This window comes from Poecilia reticulata, chromosome 11, assembly GCF_904066995.2.
Source record: "Poecilia reticulata chromosome 11, P_reticulata-male-v2, whole genome shotgun sequence".
NCBI lineage: Eukaryota > Metazoa > Chordata > Actinopteri > Cyprinodontiformes > Poeciliidae > Poecilia > Poecilia reticulata.
The window spans coordinates 14287066-14306349 of NC_088840.1; the positions used below are offsets into that span (position 1 = coordinate 14287066).

The 19284-nt window shown below is 37.4% G+C and overlaps 2 protein-coding genes across 3 annotated transcripts in view; both read left to right on the forward strand.

Annotated features, from left to right (window-relative positions):
* The window catches only part of uqcrb (ubiquinol-cytochrome c reductase binding protein), a 61919-nt gene that overhangs the window by 18836 nt on the left and 23799 nt on the right, over positions 1–19284 (forward strand). The gene's annotated exons all lie outside the window — the stretch shown is intronic.
* On the forward strand, positions 1580–19144 carry pip4p2 (phosphatidylinositol-4,5-bisphosphate 4-phosphatase 2). 2 transcript variants are annotated; one of them, XM_008422016.3, is made up of 8 exons: positions 1580–1873; positions 7946–8094; positions 9702–9808; positions 10938–11061; positions 13401–13475; positions 14055–14107; positions 16645–16735; positions 17864–19144. In XM_008422016.3, the coding sequence occupies exons 1-8, from the start codon at positions 1768–1770 to the stop codon at positions 18005–18007; spliced, it is 849 nt and encodes a 282-aa protein (XP_008420238.2). In that variant the 5' UTR covers positions 1580–1767; the 3' UTR covers positions 18008–19144. The 2 variants fall into 2 exon arrangements, with proteins under 2 accessions (XP_008420238.2, XP_008420239.1); XM_008422017.3 differs by lacking the exon at positions 13401–13475 and having other exon boundaries at positions 1585–1873.

Here is a 19284-nt window from a genome sequence, read left to right on the forward strand (position 1 = left end):
TAAATATTTAAGGTCATTTGGTGTAACATTTAAAGTAAAGCCTCTTTTCTCTGGTTTATATGATCAAATTTTGCTCATTCAACCATCTGGACTGTTTTATTGCTCCCATTTCTGGCCGACCTCAGCTCAACGACTGAAGGATCAGATCCAAGAGAACATGGTAGATGTTTGCATCACATGACATATCCTGGTGGTTTATGGGACATTTAGTGACTCTCTCTGAGGTGTTGCTGGTCTGTGAAACATGGGCAGCTCATCATGTACTCCGGTTCCACTCTGTCGATTGCTCCACAAGCAAAACAAAAATTGAAACATACTGCATGTAACGGAAGAAAATATTTGCGACAACATCATCTTACGGGAATACGTTTCTTCATTAGGGACTGATCAGAGCTGATGGGAAGATAGAAGGAGCTAAAGAAAGGGAAAAGCCATCATGAAACCTGTTGGAGGTTGCATTAGACCTGTCCAAACTGACTGAGCTTGTATTATTTTGTAAAGAATGTGAGGAAATTCAACCTCTGGATGCTGGTAAAGAAACACCCCCAACAAGACACACGGCAGTGATTGCAACAAAAATAATGCACGTCACACTTTTCTCTCTTTTTTGTTGTAAAAGAAACAGAAAACTAAGGTCTAATCTACAATGCATGCCTAATAGTTGTACTTTCTCCCACTTGAGCTCTGCTATTGCCATACTAATTAGGTGATTTTCCAATTCCAGGAGTGGCAGTGGGTTTTATTTAGGGGCATCTGGGGGTTCGTTCTTGCAAACGCAAACCATGCAAAAGTTTGAAAACAAACCGTGTATTATTTCTCCCTCCACTTCACAGGTATGCGCTATCGTGTGTTGGAGTATCACACTCAATCTCAATGAAATACATGAGTCTTTGTTGAAAAAGCCATAATAGTTTTTCAACGCACTGTAAAGGAATCGGTAGTCCAACAGGGACATCTAGCGGCGACAACTGTAAACTGCTACACGTGAAACGTTCAAGTCGCTCCCTTTTACTAAATAATGAAACTTTATCTTCAGGATCGGAATTATATCATATTGATATATGTTTTTGCTAAAAAGAAAAAAAAAGTAAATTATATCGAAGTGTAAAGACCTGAAAACATGTTACGAACGTGATATTGATCATATTGGGCAAGCATTTATTTGATTTAGTATTTATTTAGAACAATTCAATTGGTTTATGGCTAAATATGTGCTCAAACTATTTAGTTTTTTTTTTATTTAATAAATTTCTGTTACGATAATACCCCTTTAAAAATGTCACAATGCATGATGGGAGTTGAAAGTTCATGACCTGTGATTATTACAAAAAAAAAAAAAAAAGAGAACTACACGATGTATGCTCGAACCGTGGATTTGGTTTAATAAAGTTGCACGAAAGCTAATTTGAGTTTCTTTTAAGTTCTTTTTAAGGGTGCAACATAAACATTTGTGGAAACTTTTAACACTCGTGTTTCGGGGACATATTTTAGGCCACATTCCTGCGCTGTGATCCTTCGACAGCTGAGAGAGAGGAGGGGAGGGGGAGGAGGGGAGGGGAAGGAGGGGAGGGGAGGGAGGGAGGGGCTCGCCGCGGAGCTCCTCCTCCTCCTCCAGTCGGCTGACGTCACCACGGCTGCAGGACCGGAGCAACTCGGCACCAAGAGCCACAGCAGCTGGGCTGCAATCCCCGCCACCTCCCTCTCCGCGCCGTGGGAAGACTCGCCGCAGCAGCCAGGAGCTTCCCGTCATTTGTCACGGCGACAGACATGGCCTCCGACGGCATGGACGAGCGCTCTCCGCTGCTGTCGGCCCCCAACTCCGAGAACGTGACCCCCACGGCTCCCCCGTACCTGCAGGATTCAAGTCCCCGAGGTAAACACAGCCTGCGGATCCTCCCCCCCACCCCCTCCTTCCTCCTCCACGGCCCTCCACACTCTCCCTAGATTTCCGCCTGCCTGCATGCATGCTGAATCATTTTCAGGGCGTATCGGGTTTGTGCGTAAATAAATCGGAGCCAGGCGCAGCGAGGCAAGGGCATCGGCTGGAAATCCAACGACAGCTGACACAAAGGTGGAGCTTGGACTGTGAGAACTGGAGCAGTGGGTTAGAGACGAGAGGGGCCTACAATAACACCAACCGGGGTTTTTTTTTTTTAATAGAGCAGAAATGCTTGCATCACGACTCCCCGAGCATTGGGGGTGTTTTCAGGATGACAGCAGTGGTACTAATAGGAAGAAAATGTGTGAATCCAGCTTTGAATGTAGGCGTCAATGTTGTGCGTTTACGGGGAGAGAGTTGAGGCACTGCAGATGAAGCCAAGGCCAGCAGCCTTTTGTCCCAGATGTGCACTTTTAAAATTGAGAAGAAATGAGTGAGTTGCCACCTTGAAGGAAGCAGATGTTTGTTTGCTTGTCTGCACGAAAAGAAAACATGCAAATAGCAAGATAATCGGTCTAGGTATTCAACAGATAGTTTCAGTGGTCTGAGTGTTTGATGCAGTAGATCGCTTGAAGATGTGAAATAGAGATATATAATATATTGACCAAAGAGTGGAGTCAAACCATTTTTTCCTTGTGAGCTCTGAACAGTGGTCAGCAGATCACATATTGAAAAGTCAGACTTTTTTAAAACCCCATTTTTATTATATGTATCTAAATACAAAACCCAGATTTTCTGTAGATTGATGGCTCTCCAGCGTGGAGTCCTCTATCCTCTCAGTCAGGAAATGATCACTCCAATCTGTCCTGATTACTAGACAATTTGTGATTGCCGATTCACCAGTCGGTCAGCCAATTCCCCCTCATTCAGCTCCGATAGGTGATGATCATTTCAAGCACTTAAAAGTCTTCAATTAAAAATAAGAACTCAGACTATTCTTTTTTCTTTTTGCCCTATAAACTCATAAGCCATCAGCAAAGATAGTTCCCTCTCCTATGTGACAGGGATTGATCTTTAAATTGAAATCGGTGTAATAATTTTCAGAGATGAAGTTCTGTTAAATCAAAAATGTGCCTCAAAGTCGGACGAATTCGTGATCGCTGGTGATCCACTAATCACATTTCTGCACAAAATATCCCTTTAGCAGTATGAATTTAATTATAACTTGCTGTAAAATGATAATAATTTGTAAGGGACGTCCAATATATCAACATCAACATTGCCGATGTTAGTCATTTTTCAACGTATCGGTATTGGTCTTGTATTTTCATCTTGTTGCCATGTGTTTCAGAAGGGAGTCTTTTTGGGGGGTTTTTGTCAGTGTTCAGAAACGCTACCAAACATTTTCCTGCAGACTTCCGGAACACAAACAAACACCTTTTGAAGTCGGAGTATGACGAAGAACACGACTAAAGACAAAAATGGGCAACGAGAATGTCACTCAAGAACTCATTCAGTTGACTTATGCCTTATGTGATGTCATTAGGGGGCGCTTTAACGTCTAACCTTGTTGTTATTTTGATTGTGATCTTGATCGAACAACAATGAACTAAAACGTCTGAAAATGAATCGCAAAAATGAGTTTTATAGGAGACAAAATATATCTGAAGTGTGTGTGAAGGATCTTAAAGAGAAGTTTAGCTAGCAGCTTTAAAACTTGAGTAAAATGTGATTGCACATGTGCACATTCTCTTCCGCATTGTTGGCTTTATTTAAACCGCAACCCCCGCCCCCTCCTCCATCCAAATCAGAGTCTCGGTGATTGCTTTCTTCATAACAGAGAAGTCCATTTAGCGTTTGTCTGGTTTCCTCGGCATGATGGTTCACACGCAGTTGTTTTTGTGCCTTGCAACAATGCAGCTTGCTGTACAGAAACTGAATGAACGAAATCTGTGACCGGATGAATTTCAGGAGTTCGGGGAAAAAGTGCTCTAATCCTGCCAAATTCATACTTCACCGTTGGATTAATCACAGAGACTTTAAGGATCTATGAAGCGACAGTCTGTTTGTACAAGAGTGGCTGGGTAAACCCCTAAATGAATGTTAGCTTAAATTATTATTTCTTGGCCTATTTTCTCTGCCCTCTCTGCTGCTCGGATTATCCACTCTAAAATTTGCTGGCCGATAATCAGCCAATTTGTTAGGCGGATTACGTTCGTCTAAAACCGTGATGGCATTTTAAAACAAAACGACTGTGATGACCAAAAAACCAGCTGCATTTAAGAGATTGCGTGAAAAGGACAGAATTTGTTCCTTTCTCTTTGTTTTTGTGCTCAAACTGAAATCGAGTGGAGATCTGTTGCGTTTGTTTCAATTGGTTTAAGGAGATGGAAGAAAGTCTACCTGTTTGAGTTTTGATAATCTGCTTGTTTTATGCACTTAATGAACTGAATGCAACAGCTTAAATCACACAGACAGTCAGTTCCCATGCAGACACATTAGAGTCGGTCTACAGTCTAGATACAAGCACTCTGCTGTTACTGGAGTTTACTGTTTAGGCTTTGGGTTTAACTGAAATGTAAAAAGAAATAACACGGACCAGTTTGAGAACAGGTTTGCGTACTGTTCTCTCGTTGATGGAGACATTGCACATGCTAATTTGCGTTTCCGTAATGACGCTCAAAAGTATCCAACCCATGACTAAAGCACAAACAAGGGTGAGAAATAAATGCAATTTTGTTTTATTAATTTTTTTTTTAATTTCTGGTTAACTTTAAGTAGATAAATAGATTATTACTCAATTGAATTTTCTCAGTTTGTTTTCCACAATAAAAGACTTTAATAAAAACATGTTTTTTTTTACTGAATAACATTTTATTATTGATTTGTAGCCTTATAAATTACATTTGAACATAACAAAGATCACAAGGAGTCTTTAATAATCCGTGTTTAGTAAATTATAATCCAGTCCTGATCTGACATTGTTTTAGATTTTGAAATGGAGCTGATATGAGTCAGTTCAGATGCCAAAAATAAAAAATAAACTTGTTGCTTCTCCACTGATTGGAAAGTCAATCAGGCTTTAGTGTTGCTTCATAATTTGTGCTACTGAACACTAAATTACTCCTGTTAGATTTAAAAATAATTATAATTTTACCAAAAAGTTTGTTTCTGATAGGAAATGTATGTCTGTCAAAAAGAGGGATCTGAATTTGAGATATAAATGGCATTATTAATAAAATGTATTGTTATTATTCTAAAAAATATTAAAAGAAAGTCAAAGCAGAAAAAAGTTTGGGAATTTTTTTTTACAGCCATTTTGCTTAAAAAAAATAAACATTAAATATCACTTCTAAACTTATTAATTATCAATTGGAAAACTGTGATTATAGCAGAAAGCTTTGCTATCATTTCTGTAAAGATTTTGATGTTTCCATCAGTATTTTTACGACGAGCCCTTGGTCTTTGTGGTTGTAAGGTCTTCCTGCAGTCGCTCTACTCTTTAGCTCGTCTCGGTTAGATTCAAGTTGGGATCCTCCCTGAGTCTCTCCAAAATGTTATTACTTACAATCTGAAGAAACATGCTGAGCAAACTAGGAGATTGCTCTGAATAAAAGTGTATGAATGCTTTTTGGGTTTAATTTGACTTGTTTCCAGCTTTGATGTCACACGTTTAGCCTCCCTGTAACTAGCTGAACATTTAGCCCAACAAAATGTTCTTTAGGCAGGAATGAGTTGACCTTATTTAGCAAATGGAGTAATTTTATGCTCAAAAAGTTTGAGTACAAAACGGCAAGTGAATAAAATAACCAACACTCACTGAAGCCTTGCTCTCTCTTGTAGCTATTTGAAAAAAAAAACAACAAAAAAGCAAAACATCTCACATACCACAGAAGAAACAAATTTTTTCTGTAACTTGTTGCATCTCTGTGTCTCTTTTGCCTCAGAGATACTAAAAACAGGTTATTTTGAGTTATCTGTCCTTGTTTGAAACTTCCATAATGAAGAGTCTTCTAGTCAAGACAGTCTGTAAAATACTGCAAATAAATTTTAGCCACACTCTATCCTCACTGTATTGCTTCCATTTAAGAGAAACCTGGAAATGCTAATTATGTTAAAATAATTAGCATAATCACAATTATACCTTTTGAAGCAACTTGAGACCATAATATACAACTTTTTTTTACAATATTATATAAATAAATAAAAAATCTTTTTACAGCCTTAGTTTTGGTGGATGCCAGGTGTTTTATCTATATTGTTTTGCCACAAACTTTAAGTCTTATTATAATAAAGGCCTTTAAACGGGGTGATGTGGGATGCATGTTGTGGTAATGCAGCCTGTGGTTCTAGTGGGTTGTCTTCTTGTCTTACTTCTGGCTCAGAGGACACACAGAGAGGAAATCTATAATGGGTGGATTCACTTTCAGACATGCATTAGCACCATATCTGTGCAAAAATACCAAGAGGGAGAGGTGGAAGTAAAATCAGGCCCGAACTGAGACAGATGAGACAGAAAGAGAAGGAATCATCTTGGATCTTAGTCTGTTTTTAAATCTGTATTATTGCACAGCGGGTCCTGTTGGAGTATTTTGCAGGGATTATTTTTACAAATGACAGTGTCTGCACTATAGGAGCGCCTCGTCTGTGGCCTGCTCTAGTTGTAATTCTAGCCAGGATTATTTAAATGTTGGCAGGGAGTCCCACCTGTCCCTGTGGTTGTAACTGACTTGGAGCCAAGAGTCAGAATCCATTTACCTGCTGAAGACGAGGACGAAACACGCAGGGGACGCTTCTCAGGAAATATGAGCATATTCGATGTTATTTTAATTGTTTTTTTTTCTTATGGACAATAAATGGACACAATTACAGTGTTGCATAAAGACACAAGTAATGTATAAATGGTGCAAAGAGAGGTTTGAGTGATTTGGAGTTTTGCACATGTGCATTTATGGTTGTAATTTGTTTTAGAAACATTAAGACAAAAAGAAATATATACTTTTGAGTGAAGATGAATATGGCCAGTTTAATTTTGATTTGATCATGTTTGTTATTTGGATTAAAAAGAAGAGTTACTGCGACTTTTGACTATAAATACATCAACCAGCATTGTGCACTTGGATGATTTTTCTTTGATTATATTAAAACATCAGATAAAAGTTAAACACTTATAAGTTGTATTCATCTTGTGATTCCTCCTTTTTCTTTTAAATTAAAAACCTGTTAAAGATAAGGATGTAAGTAAAAAAGTGCAAATGTGTTTTAGTCCTCAAAAAAGGGAATCGATCACAAATCTGAGTCTGATTTCAGACCCCAAAAGGAAACTGCAAACAGGAATCAGAACTGTAAGACCTTCATCCGTAACTCTCTGGTTTTGACAATCAGTTAACTAAGGATGGATATTTTCATATTTGTAGAAAGGAAATTGTCACAAAAGATGAAAAACATTGTCTTTAGTGCATTGTAGTCTTATTTCTATAACCACCCAGTGAAAATCTTTATTTTAAAATAATATTGTTAAAAATACAATCACAAAAAAAGCAGACGCTCCCATTTCATTTCAGAAGTTTGAACAATCAAAAATGCATTTTTGACATTTCCAAATAAGTTGGTAGCTTATTCTAGAAAGACTTCTGCTCCTTTAATTTGATAAATTTCACAATTTTGATATTGGCAGGATTGATTAGTGCGGACTAATATTGATTAAATTGTTTACATGACAAGTTTTCTAAGCTAAAATGAACTGAAATCTGATCTGAATGAATCAGATCAGATTTCTATCATAAATTAAAGGGCCATTTTCTCAAACAGTTCAATTATAAATGAGTTCAAACAGCAGATTAAAAAAAAACTTTATAGACCTCCACAATAAACTTCAAAACCATAATCCTCCTCTCAGTTCTCCTAACGTCAAAACCCACACATTTTTATTAAACTTCTCTGAAATCTGAGTTCGTCCTTCTCCGGACGGAAGGAGTCAGACGGTTGATGTTGCTGCTGCTGTGTGTGTCAGATGCATGCCACTAACAGCTGGGTTTTGTGTGTGTCCTCCTCTCCCTCTGAAAGCCGAACTACCTCCTCCTTACACAGCCATCGCCAGCCCCGACGCCGGCGGCGTGCCCGTCATCAACTGCCGCGTCTGCCAGTCCATCATCAACCTGGACGGGAAGCTGCACCAGCACGTCGTGAAGTGCACGGTCTGCAACGAAGCAACGGTGAGCCGAGGGATGAGATGGAGGGAAAATCTGAAAAGTGTGGCGGGAACATTTATTTACCTCTCTAAGTCTGCTCTTTATGAAAAGAGATTTAGGTGCAGTTACGCTCACTGCTGTGCAAATCCAGCAGCTGAGATTGTGACTTCAAGTGATAGTCGTGATATTTTGTGCTACTATTGTGATAGGGACAATAAAAACGATTTTTCTGCTTCTTTTTGGGTAGATGTATGGCTGTGACTGCATCACACAGCAGTCAGAGCTCTTGGGGGGGGGGGAAGTAACATGTCTCTTTAGAACACCAGTCACATAAATTATGATTTGTATCACTAAACTGAACACAGTGACTTCATTTAATCATATTTTCAAACTTATTGATACTCTCAATGGAAAAAAAAAAAAAAATAGAGGAGAAACTGGCAAATAGTAAAATAGCAATTTCTGGGAAGAGGGAGAGTTTTTGGTTGGTTTTAAACATCATTAATTGGGGTTTATCACAACAATGATCAAACCAAATTCTTGTCATGATAAATGATAAGCGATACGATAAATGTTCACACCGAGGTAAACCATCCTGTTTGCAGCTCTGACTGTTGCTGTGAGGCTGTGAAGGGAAACGCCACCACAGCCTCGAGTCTTTTGTTTCCTCTTAACTAGTTTTCTTCCAGGACTGTCTGCTGAAGAAAGCCGTCCCCATTGAATGATGCTGCCATTATGGCGTTTTCTTTGCTTTTTTTTTTTTTTAACATAAAGTCCAGATTTATGACTAACAGTTGTCATGACAACAGTTTCTTCTGCCTGAGCTGGGGATCTCTGCGTCTTCTTCCCAGCCACCACAGGCCTTTTGGCTGCTTCTCTGTTGCTCTCCTTACCCAGCGTGTCGGTTTAGGTAGACAGCCATGTCCTGGTACGTTCAAAGCTGTGCCGTACTCTTTGCGTTTCTAGATGCTAGATTTAACAGAGCTCTCGGAGATGCTGAAAGATTTTTTTTTCTTACCTTTTTGAATTTCTCCACAGCCAACATTCCTTGGTCTTTATGTTCTCTTAAAAACATCTGAGCCCTTCATAAAACATCTGTACTCATGCTGGCAATAAATCATGTGAAGGTGGACTCGTTTTACTAATAAAGTGATTTTTTTAAAAAGTCTGTTGGATAAAGAGGTTCAAATATATATGGTATGTCTGAGTCTGTGGTTGTGATGTAATAAAATGGGTATGAACTTCATTAATTTTACTTCTTCTGTAGGAATTAAAGAGCAAACTACACTTATTCCACATTCCTTCAGTCTGCTGAGAAGTGACTAATAACAAAAGCTCATCAGGAAGCAGAGCTCATTCTCAAATAAAGAAGCGAAAGTAAATTTGTCACTATAAAGTTTAATTAAAACCATCACAGTGCAATGCTGATATGAAGTGAAACTGTTCCTTTATTGTCTGTTACTGAGCAAATAAGAAACAGTAAATCAAACACGATGGTTTGATTTGACATGTAGAAAGTAAACATGTTTTTCTTAAACAAACTTCAGGATAAATTCAACCTTCATATCTGAAAAAAATTAATCGGTATCTGTGTGTTTATGAGCTGTTTCTGTGTGTTTGTTCTCGCTAAGCCCATCAAGAACCCCCCTACAGGGAAGAAGTATGTGAGGTGTCCCTGTAACTGCCTGCTGATCTGTAAAGACACATCCAGGAGGATAGGATGTCCTCGACCAAACTGGTTGGCAACAGATTCATTCATTTAACTCTTTCATGCATGAATTATGATCCTTTGTGTCAGGATTTTTTTCCAAATCTTTTTGGGATTTTCTTAAGGCATAAAAAAAGGGAGGAAAAAAAGTGATTTTATTATTTTTTAGGTGATCAATTGTAATTTTCTCCAAATGCAAAGTTATTTGAAAAATACATCAGTAGTATTATTCTTTAGGGGTTATTTGATGTCACAATATATTTTTTTTTTTACCTGAAAAAGTTGTCTACAGTAGAAGGAGGGACCGGGTCGGTTGGCAAGCATTTTTGTCTGTCGGCCATATTGGATTTAACAAAAAAATAATTTCTTGCATTTACAGCTGATGGCCAGTAGGTGATAGTGTATTTTATGATGCATTAGTGTCCACTTCAGTGGTCTGTGTGCATTTATAACATAAAAATCCACAAGAAGCACAAGAAAATGGCTTTTAGATAGCTGTCCACTGTAGTGACCACTATGCATGAAAGGGTTAAAATGCCCTCATTTAGTATTAGGATCATCACTTGCTCATTTGTTATTATCTAATAGACAGAAAAAAAAAACATTTTGCTAATAAATAACTTTCTGGTAGTAAAGTAGACGTGTGAGAAATTATATTCATTGTTTCTATATTTAGAAAGACATTAAGGAACAGGCATTTAAAAAAAAAAAGAGCAGGGTTAGCATAATTTTTATTTTCCTACAAGAAAAGATGTTTGAACTGATGTACTATGAAGACATATTGTTATTTAGAAAGTGAACCCTGTATGGAATAATGAGATTATGCTGCTTTCTGCATTTTTATTTTCAAAACGTTTGTTTAAATTGCTGGTGGTTGTTGCAAAAACCTGCAGCAGCAGATAGTAGCAGGAATTTACCCACAATTCAATATATTAATAAGTGCTTAAAACATAAAATGTGATATATTTAATCAAAATATATTTATTTCATTCATAACAATGTTGATAAGTTGAAGTGTTTACTTTTACTTGAGCAAGCAACAAAAGTATTATGCACAAGTACATAATAGTGTTCAGCTATGTGTTTGTTTAGGTGTTTTTCTATTTATTGACATTCTCGAATCCTGAACTTTTGCGACTGTTCCTTTTTTTTTTTGCAGCAGACGCATCATCAACCTGAGCCCGGTGATGGTGATCCCCGAAGAGCAGCCCGCCCAGCCGGCACTGCCCATCCAGCCCGAGGGGATGAGAGTGGTGTGCGGTCACTGTGGAAACACCTTCCTGGTACGGAAACCCACAAACACTCCCAGTCAGCTGCAGATACGTTAAAGTTGTTCTGCTGTTGTTACTGTTGTGCATAGAAGTCATTTTGACAGCCTCGTTGCACATTGGCTTATGCTTTTGATTGTATCCTGAACAATTTGTCTGAAAAATAAATCTGCTTGGAGGAAATTAAGCGGCATAAAAAAGTCATAAATTTTTATCGCAGCACGTTTTGAATAATTATCCCATTCAGTCTTCTCTGGTGGGAGATTTTTAGAATCCCTCACATTATTTTTATCTTCACATTGTAAAAGCGTCTCATGTCATCTATTGAGAATTAAGTTTGGGCTCTGCTGACATCCAAATGATTTCACTCCACATGAAGATGACGTTTAAAATCTGACTGAATCTTCAGCCTTTGTTACACTTGACAAAAACCTCAGCTTCATTTAAAACGGAGAACACCCACATCATGATGCTGCCACCACTTTGTTTCACTGTGGATGCTGGATTCCTTCTGGTGACCTGTGAGGTCAGAAGGTGGAAAACATTTCCCCACATTTTCAAAGTGTAGTCCATTCAGGTATCATACTTCATTTTTTAATTTCAGCATAGAGAAATGTCAAAGTTTCTGAACTTGATTAACTTTTCCAAGGCCTTTTTAATATTGAGTATTTAAGAATTTCTGAAAAAGTTGAGTTTTTAAAAAAAATTTTTTTACATTGATTCATATTAAGGTGATGATGCCTTTTACGTTTGCCTTTGCTTCATCAAATTTAAACTTTGTGTTAAACTCACTGTTAGCTTTGATGTTTGAGAGATTTCCAGAGGTAAATGCAGCCTTAGAAATTTTACAGCCTCCTGGACACCAACACTCACGTTATTCCATAATTTCTAAGTCATACAGATAATAAAACCCAATGATTATTATAGTTTAATTTTGAGTAGGCTATTCAAAGTGCCAGAAAAAGCAGAAATCTTCATTATAGATATGTGTATATGTGAAATAGAACAGATCCATGTGTATTTCATCAGAAAATGGTTGTGTATCAAGTTAACTAAACTCCTTTCTCGTTTAGCTGCCAGCCCTCATCTAATTTTTATTTTATTTATGGTGGCTTTTCTTAGTAACCCATGACATAAACAATATATAATTCTATGTATTTATTGTTTCCTTCTCTATGCTGATATGTTTGTAAAATGAAATCATTTTGATTCCTTTGTAAGCTACTACAGCAAACTACGGTTTTATCAATGAGCTGCAAATGTCAGGAAAATCCAACTTGGACAACTGAACTTTATTTACAGTTAATCATTAAATGACTGGCTGTTGTGAACTCCTGAGTACTGAAACTAAACCAGAAGGACTCTCTCAAAATTCTAGCTTTAATAGCTTTTACTATTTTTGTGCTTTATATTTTCCCCTCAAATTGTGCATTTGTTTTTTGTCTCATGTGTGCAGGATAAATGTCACTTTTAAATATGGAAAATGTTTGTCATGTAAAGCTTGTGCTTTTTTATGTCTACACAACAGTGGAACCAATTTATTTATCAGTGGAAAACGTCTGACTTTTAAAATAGTTATGAAAGCCAGGTTGGGGTGCTTCACTTTTTCAAGTTCACTTTTTCAAGTGAAGCACCCTCTATCCTCTACGTCTCTATCCTCTACGTCTCCGACTAGAAGCCTCACAAAACTTTATTTTTGTAGAGTAGTTCTCACCACCATACAACTTTATTTACCGTATTTTCTGGACTATAGAGCGCACCATACTAAAAGCCACACCTACAATTTTTTTTTAAGTAAACAAAAACCAAAAACAAACAAAAATAAAAATACAAAACAAAACAAACAAAAAACTGGAAACCTACATATACAAGCCGCACCGGGCCATAAGCCGCTGGTATCTCCGCCGCTCTCTGTTTTCCGTAAGGACCCAGCAGAGGGCAGCAGAGGACTGGGTCCTAATTAACCTGCTAGATTTATTAAGGACGCAGCTCTCCAACGCCTTCAACTTAAAAGCTGCATCATATGAGTTTGAAGATATTTCTTTGTCGTGCCTGCTGCTAAAACGTGTTTGTTCTAAATGAAAATTAGCACTTTCTTCTTTGATTTCCAATTTTGACTTCCAATAATTCACTTCCTGCTAAAGAGCTCCCCCTGGGGGTTGAAGTCAAAATACACAGAAAAGCTGCACCGGGCTTGAAAGCGTGGGGAAAAAGTAGCGGCTTATAGTCCGAAAAATACGGTCGTCTATGCTCACTTTCATTAACTTTATGTCACAAAAATGTGCAGATACAAGGCCACCATTTCATAGATGCATATTTCTTAACATCTGCACATTGTCGCCTGCGGCCTGTAGGGCAGCGAGGACGCCAGGTCATCTCAGCCGATGTCTGGTCTCCCCAGCGACGGCTCTCCTCCAGCACAGCAAGAGGTTGAAAAAGACCTGATCTTACCTGTGGACATATTAACAACAGCCTAACATCTGTTTCAGTCTGTGGCTTTCTTCACGCTGATAATTCCACTCTGTGCACATGTGGCTTCAAGAGAAATTATTCATTTAAAAAAAAGAAATAAGGTTGATGTGTAAATGCAGAAATTTCTCAGCCTCTATTGAAAATTGCTGCTTACACTAATGAAAATACATTTTTAAAAAAATAAATGTTATTCTTTCACTGAAGCCGCATGTCTAAGAGGTAAACGTTGCACATCTGTTAACAGGTTAATTATGTTCCATTATTATGCTCCAGGCTGTTATTATTAATGATTTTATTTCTACTTTTAAAAGCCCCAGATAAAATATCAACTAATACAAAGCTACATAAATTAAATCTGAATTATTTGAGGTGCTAACTTTAACAATAAATAGTTGCAAACCTTCGAAACGGATCATTTGGAATCAGTCTCAGGAAGATTTGTGCTGATTTGTGTCTAAAACAAGAGTAGCATTGTAGTGTGTTTACATATCCTTTAAAGCTCAAATTAAACAATTGTTTTTATTTTGTCTCCACAGTGGATGGAACTTCGATTTAACACGCTAGCCAAGTGTCCCCACTGCAAAAAAATGTGAGTCTGCTGGAAGACGTACAACGATCAGTTCACATTTCTTTACAATTCATGTTTTCCAATGCTCACATGTTTTGCTAAATGTTTAATGTCTTAAAACGTTGGAAAATATGCTAATGTGTTTATCAAAGCCCAGGTGTAGTTGCTGACATGTTTGTGAATGTTTGAACATTAGTGAACATATTGGGGAACATTAGCAAACATTGCTAACTTAATTATTATTTAATACCAACATGTTTGCTCATATCCAATCATTAGTTTTACCAAATATTTTAATCTTTTTAAAAAATTCTGTTTGAAAATGACCAAATAATCTGATTGGCTCCAACATTAGTAAATATGCTAGCTGACATTAGTAAATGTTGCTAAAGTAATTATGCTAACATGTTTGCAATGACTGAAAATGATCAAACTTCTTTGCACATAAACATATTAAACATGTTGCAATTGCTATTTTTACCATGTTGATTGTTTGCTAACATGTTGGAGCAATAGCATATATATATATGCCAACACATTTCTCAATACCCAGTTAGCAAACATGCTTGAACATTAGCATGTTCAAGGTTTTTAATGTTTAATGCGTTTTAATAATAGCTCCTAAAGGGTGTTCATGTGATGTAAAGAGATTTAAACCGACAAGCCAAAAAAAAATAAATTTTTTTTAGTCTCAGTTGTCACACTTTGCATTTAAGGCATGTTGGATTCATTTAGTTCACTCTCAACTTGAGGGATTTCTTCTTTTTAAAGAAAAAATACAAACATATTTCTTTAGCTTCAAATTGTTGAGGAAATTTATTAGCAACTCATTGCTTGCGCAGAATTTGGTTTTGTCAGAAAAACTTTACGTAGACATAAAATCCCCAGACATAAATGTTAGCGCCACATTTCTTTGGCGCTGTAATCAAACGCTTTCTTAAAGGGTAAACCTGCTGCAGTCGGATTCTTTAGAGGTCTGGATTTGCAGAGGAGGGGAAGCTAATCTAGACGTGTGACAGGAATTATAAAGGGTGGACTCGCATGTGGTGGTAATAAGGTTGGCTGGTCACAAGATGAAGAAGTGGTGTTGGAGCAATCAGTGGTGTTTGTTGAGAGAAATGATAAGGAACTGCTTTGGAGCTTCTTGCCCAATGCAGTTTGATTGTTTGTGGAAAAACAAAATACTGCATCTTTGTATTTTTTCTGTATTTTTTTTTTTTTACATAATGTCTGGTTTCTAGAGAGGTAGCTGCGACTAGTAATAAAGCATTTAAGGAAATTCACTTTTAAGGAATCTTTAATCTAGTTTGACCTGAATATAGTTATATAAATATGCTTTTCAAAGACTTTCTTACTGACTGAGAGGCACATGAATCTTTAACAGATGTTAGTAATTGTCTGGAAGCTGAACTGTTTTGGGAATTAAAGATGAGAAACATGTTGGTCTCATTTCTGCAGCAGCGGGTCTCTAAATGTTGATAAAAGCAGAAGTGAGCCAGTAGAGACAAAAAAAACAAAAAAAAACGAGTCCTGACTTTACTACAACATGTTGTTGGTTTTTCCACTCGGACTAATCATAACGTTTTCTGATAGGAACTTAAAAAAAATATTTTCTTGATATTTTAATCAGGTTTTTTGTTAGATTTTGCAACATTTTCAGAAACTGGTAGGAAATCTGATTTAAATGAGATATTTTAATGCATATAATCAGTTTAGAGTAAGTTTAAAAAAACAACCTAATATTGTCCTGTTTATATTTGCTTAAACCAACCTGTTTTTTCTTCTACAAATAATATTCTCAAATGCAAGATGTTTGAGCAAACAAAAAAAAAAGATCAAAATTAAAACACTTACAAGAATCAAACATGGTAAAAAGGAAGGTGGAAGTTAAGATGCTGCAGCGTTTTAAAGTTGAAGTTCCCTAGTTACGCTCACCGTCATTAAGTAATTTACTGTCTGTTCCCACATTTTACTTTCAGATTGTCTGGCTGGAAATGGCGGGGGGGGGAATTCCAGTCTTTCTTTTATTTAGAGCGTCTAGAAAGAAAGCAGAAAGCTGGACGATGAACAGGGAACTGGAGACGTAATGTGGCGAGGTTTAAAAGCAGGTTGAAGGCTAGATGTCAGGTGATCAGCCCCCCTCGGCGATCTGAATTTCAGCGATCCTACAAGAATGCTCAAGTCCAGTCACATGAGGGGCATGTGAGCGCAGAGAAGGGGAGGAAAGGAAAGTTAGAATGATGCAAGGACAAAGCAGGATGCCAGTGTGCTGCTTGAGGCCAGTTGACTCCTCTTATTTGTGTCTGCATTGGGCCTGGATGATATCTGCTCGTTTATGCTGCTCATGTGACAGTCCTCGTGTGTAAAAAGGATTTTCTTTTCCTCACATGATCACCGGGATGCTGATGTTTGGTTCAGTCGCATAATAACAGGAATATTTTTCAGTTTTTTCTTCTAATCCTGTATTCATAAGAGTTTTCTCATAAACAAAATGAGCCTCTTTATTTTTAATCAGCCTTTTCTCATGCTGACTCTGTTTTCTGCTTTGCTTCCTGCAGATCGTCTGTTGGCAGCGCTCTCCCTAGGAGGCGCTGTTGTGCTTATATAACTATAGGAATGATCTGCATTTTCATTGGAGTGGGTTTAACAGTAAGTATGTCCTGCTCTTTTCATTGTTGTTGTTGTGGCTGTTTTTTGTAATATGCAGTGATAAAAATGCACTTTTCATAGTAGAAAAATAACTAGAAGCACCCTATATACAGCTCTGGAAAAAAATTAAGAGACCACTTAAAATTACCAGTTTCTCTGATTTTACTCTTTATAGGAAAATGAGTAAATTGAACATTGTTCTTTTATTCTACAAACTACTGACATCATGTCTCTGAAATTCCAAGCAAAAAATTAGTATTTATTAGCAGAAAATAAGAAATGGTCAAAATAATGAAAGAGGTGCAGAGCTTTCAGACCTCAAATAATGCAAAGAAAAGAAGTTCATATTAATTTAGAAACAACAATACTAATGTTTTAACTCAGGAAGAGTTCAGAAATCAATATTTGGTGGAATAACCAGGAGGTTTTCAATGGGGTTCAGCGCAGTGGGCTCTTCATTTTTTACAGATCTGTATGTATGTTGCCATAGAAGGACAGACATCAGCGTTTTGAGAGGGAAAATGACATTAATGTTCACATATTCTACACTGCATAAACACAAAATCTTACCAAGTACTTGTGGTCTAGTTTCTGGTGCAAATATCTTGGTCCACTTGAAATAAGTCAGAACTAACTTAGAAGTAACTTTTAAACAAACTTGTTTTAAGTCAGCAATTCTTTAATATTGCTGAAAATGTCCTACTTCCACTAGCAGGTTATTTCACTTATAGCAAAGGAAAAATGTTTTGTTCCAAGTGAAATAATCTGCCAGTGGAACTACTAACTAATTTATTATACCAGTATTAAGAAATTAGTTTAAACAGGCTCTTATATCTTGCTTAAAAGTTACTTGTTAGTTAGTTTTGCCTTATTTCAAGCGTACTAAGATATTTGCATTGGAAGATTTTGTGTTTTTTCCAGTGTATCTGACTGAGCTTGAAATAGTTTGCAAAGAAGGATGGGGAAAGATTTAGTTAATAGAGAGAGTGGGCTTGCAGCTGTAACTCTAGCTAAGGTGGTTCTGTTGATTCATGCACTTAACAAAAATGTACTAATTTTGTTGGTTTATAATAAAAATGTTTTTCATATGTTTTATATGCAATTTGCTGTTTTCTTGTGTTCCAACAGGTCGGTACTCGGGACTTCGCCAGACGTTACAACGCCACCTACGTGTCCTGGGCGTTCGCCTACCTGGTGGGTCTCATATGTCTGATACGAGCCTGCTACTGGGGGGCCATCAAAGTCAGCTACCCAGAAAACAGCTTCGCCTAGACCGGGAGCAGCTCAGCGAAGCCAAGCGTGGCCGAAAGTGCAAATTCCTCTTTTATTTTATTATTTTTTTTCTCTCCATATTCTTCAGATGTTAGAGCAGCCAGGTTGAGTGCAGAAGCAAAGTGTGAAGGAGTGTTTGCTTGGAGAAACATATTGGGGGGATGTGTCTCGTCGTTTATGGTTGGAAGGTCTTTGATCCTGCTGTCTGACCAAAGCTGGTACATGTTCAAACCCTGACCAAGACCTGCGGATAACCAAGAGTGGGAAAACTTTAAATCTGGATTTTTCCAGATGTTTGAAAGAATACTTGTTTAATAGTTCAAAACTCTGGTTAAACTGAAGAGTTTTGAACCTTTCTTTGTCAGCAACAAGCAGTCTCTGTCTTCATTTTTATAGCTAAACGAGACAACCCCCTTCCATTTGCACTTCATGTTTTATGCAAATAAAATTGTTTTGCTGCTAGTAAAATCCAGCTACTGATAGTTGCACACTCATACTCTACTGCAACCACTCTGACATAGTATTACGTTATTTTAATTCAGAAAATGATTGACTTTTTAACATGATTGTCATTATTTATCCATGCGTGCCAACTTTGCTGCCCAGTATTAGTCTTGAAAATGTCAGATAAATACATTTTTATTGAGATATTATTTTTGTTCTGTGCCTGCAGCTGTTAAAAACCATATTAAAGCAATATCCTCTCCGGGTCATTTTCTGAAACAGTCTTGTAATCTGGTCTACTATTCTCAAAGTAATCCCAAAAAACATGCATGTTGCCTCCTTCCTGTCGCTGAGGTGGCGTCTTGCTCCGTTTCAGAGGTAGATCATGGCTGTGAAGTTCCTGTTTTTGCTCCACTGCCTGTGCGTTCGAATGTAAACCGTCCTTCCTCCACTTAGATCGCTGCTCTCCGACCTCCTGTGGACTCTGTGCTACATCCCATCTCTTTATCTCCAGCGGCGGGCACAGTTTGAACCTTGTTTTGAATGTGACGATGATGACGAAGTAGGCAAAATTTAGAAAATACCTTGTACATAGTTTGATTTCAGTAAAGGTGAGCAAAGTCGGGCGGAAGGAAAAGATGCTTCATGAGTCTTTTTAAAAACAAATAATTTATCAATAAAATGTTTAAAGTATCTACTTGTCTGTGTTTTTCTTGAAAGGCGTTAGAAGTCTGAAATATTAACATTTTTTTTAGACATTTTATCAGGTTGAGTTACCTGTGTGATGTGCAACACGCTTCTAGGAAGCCACATATGCCCATGATATTCCGTTC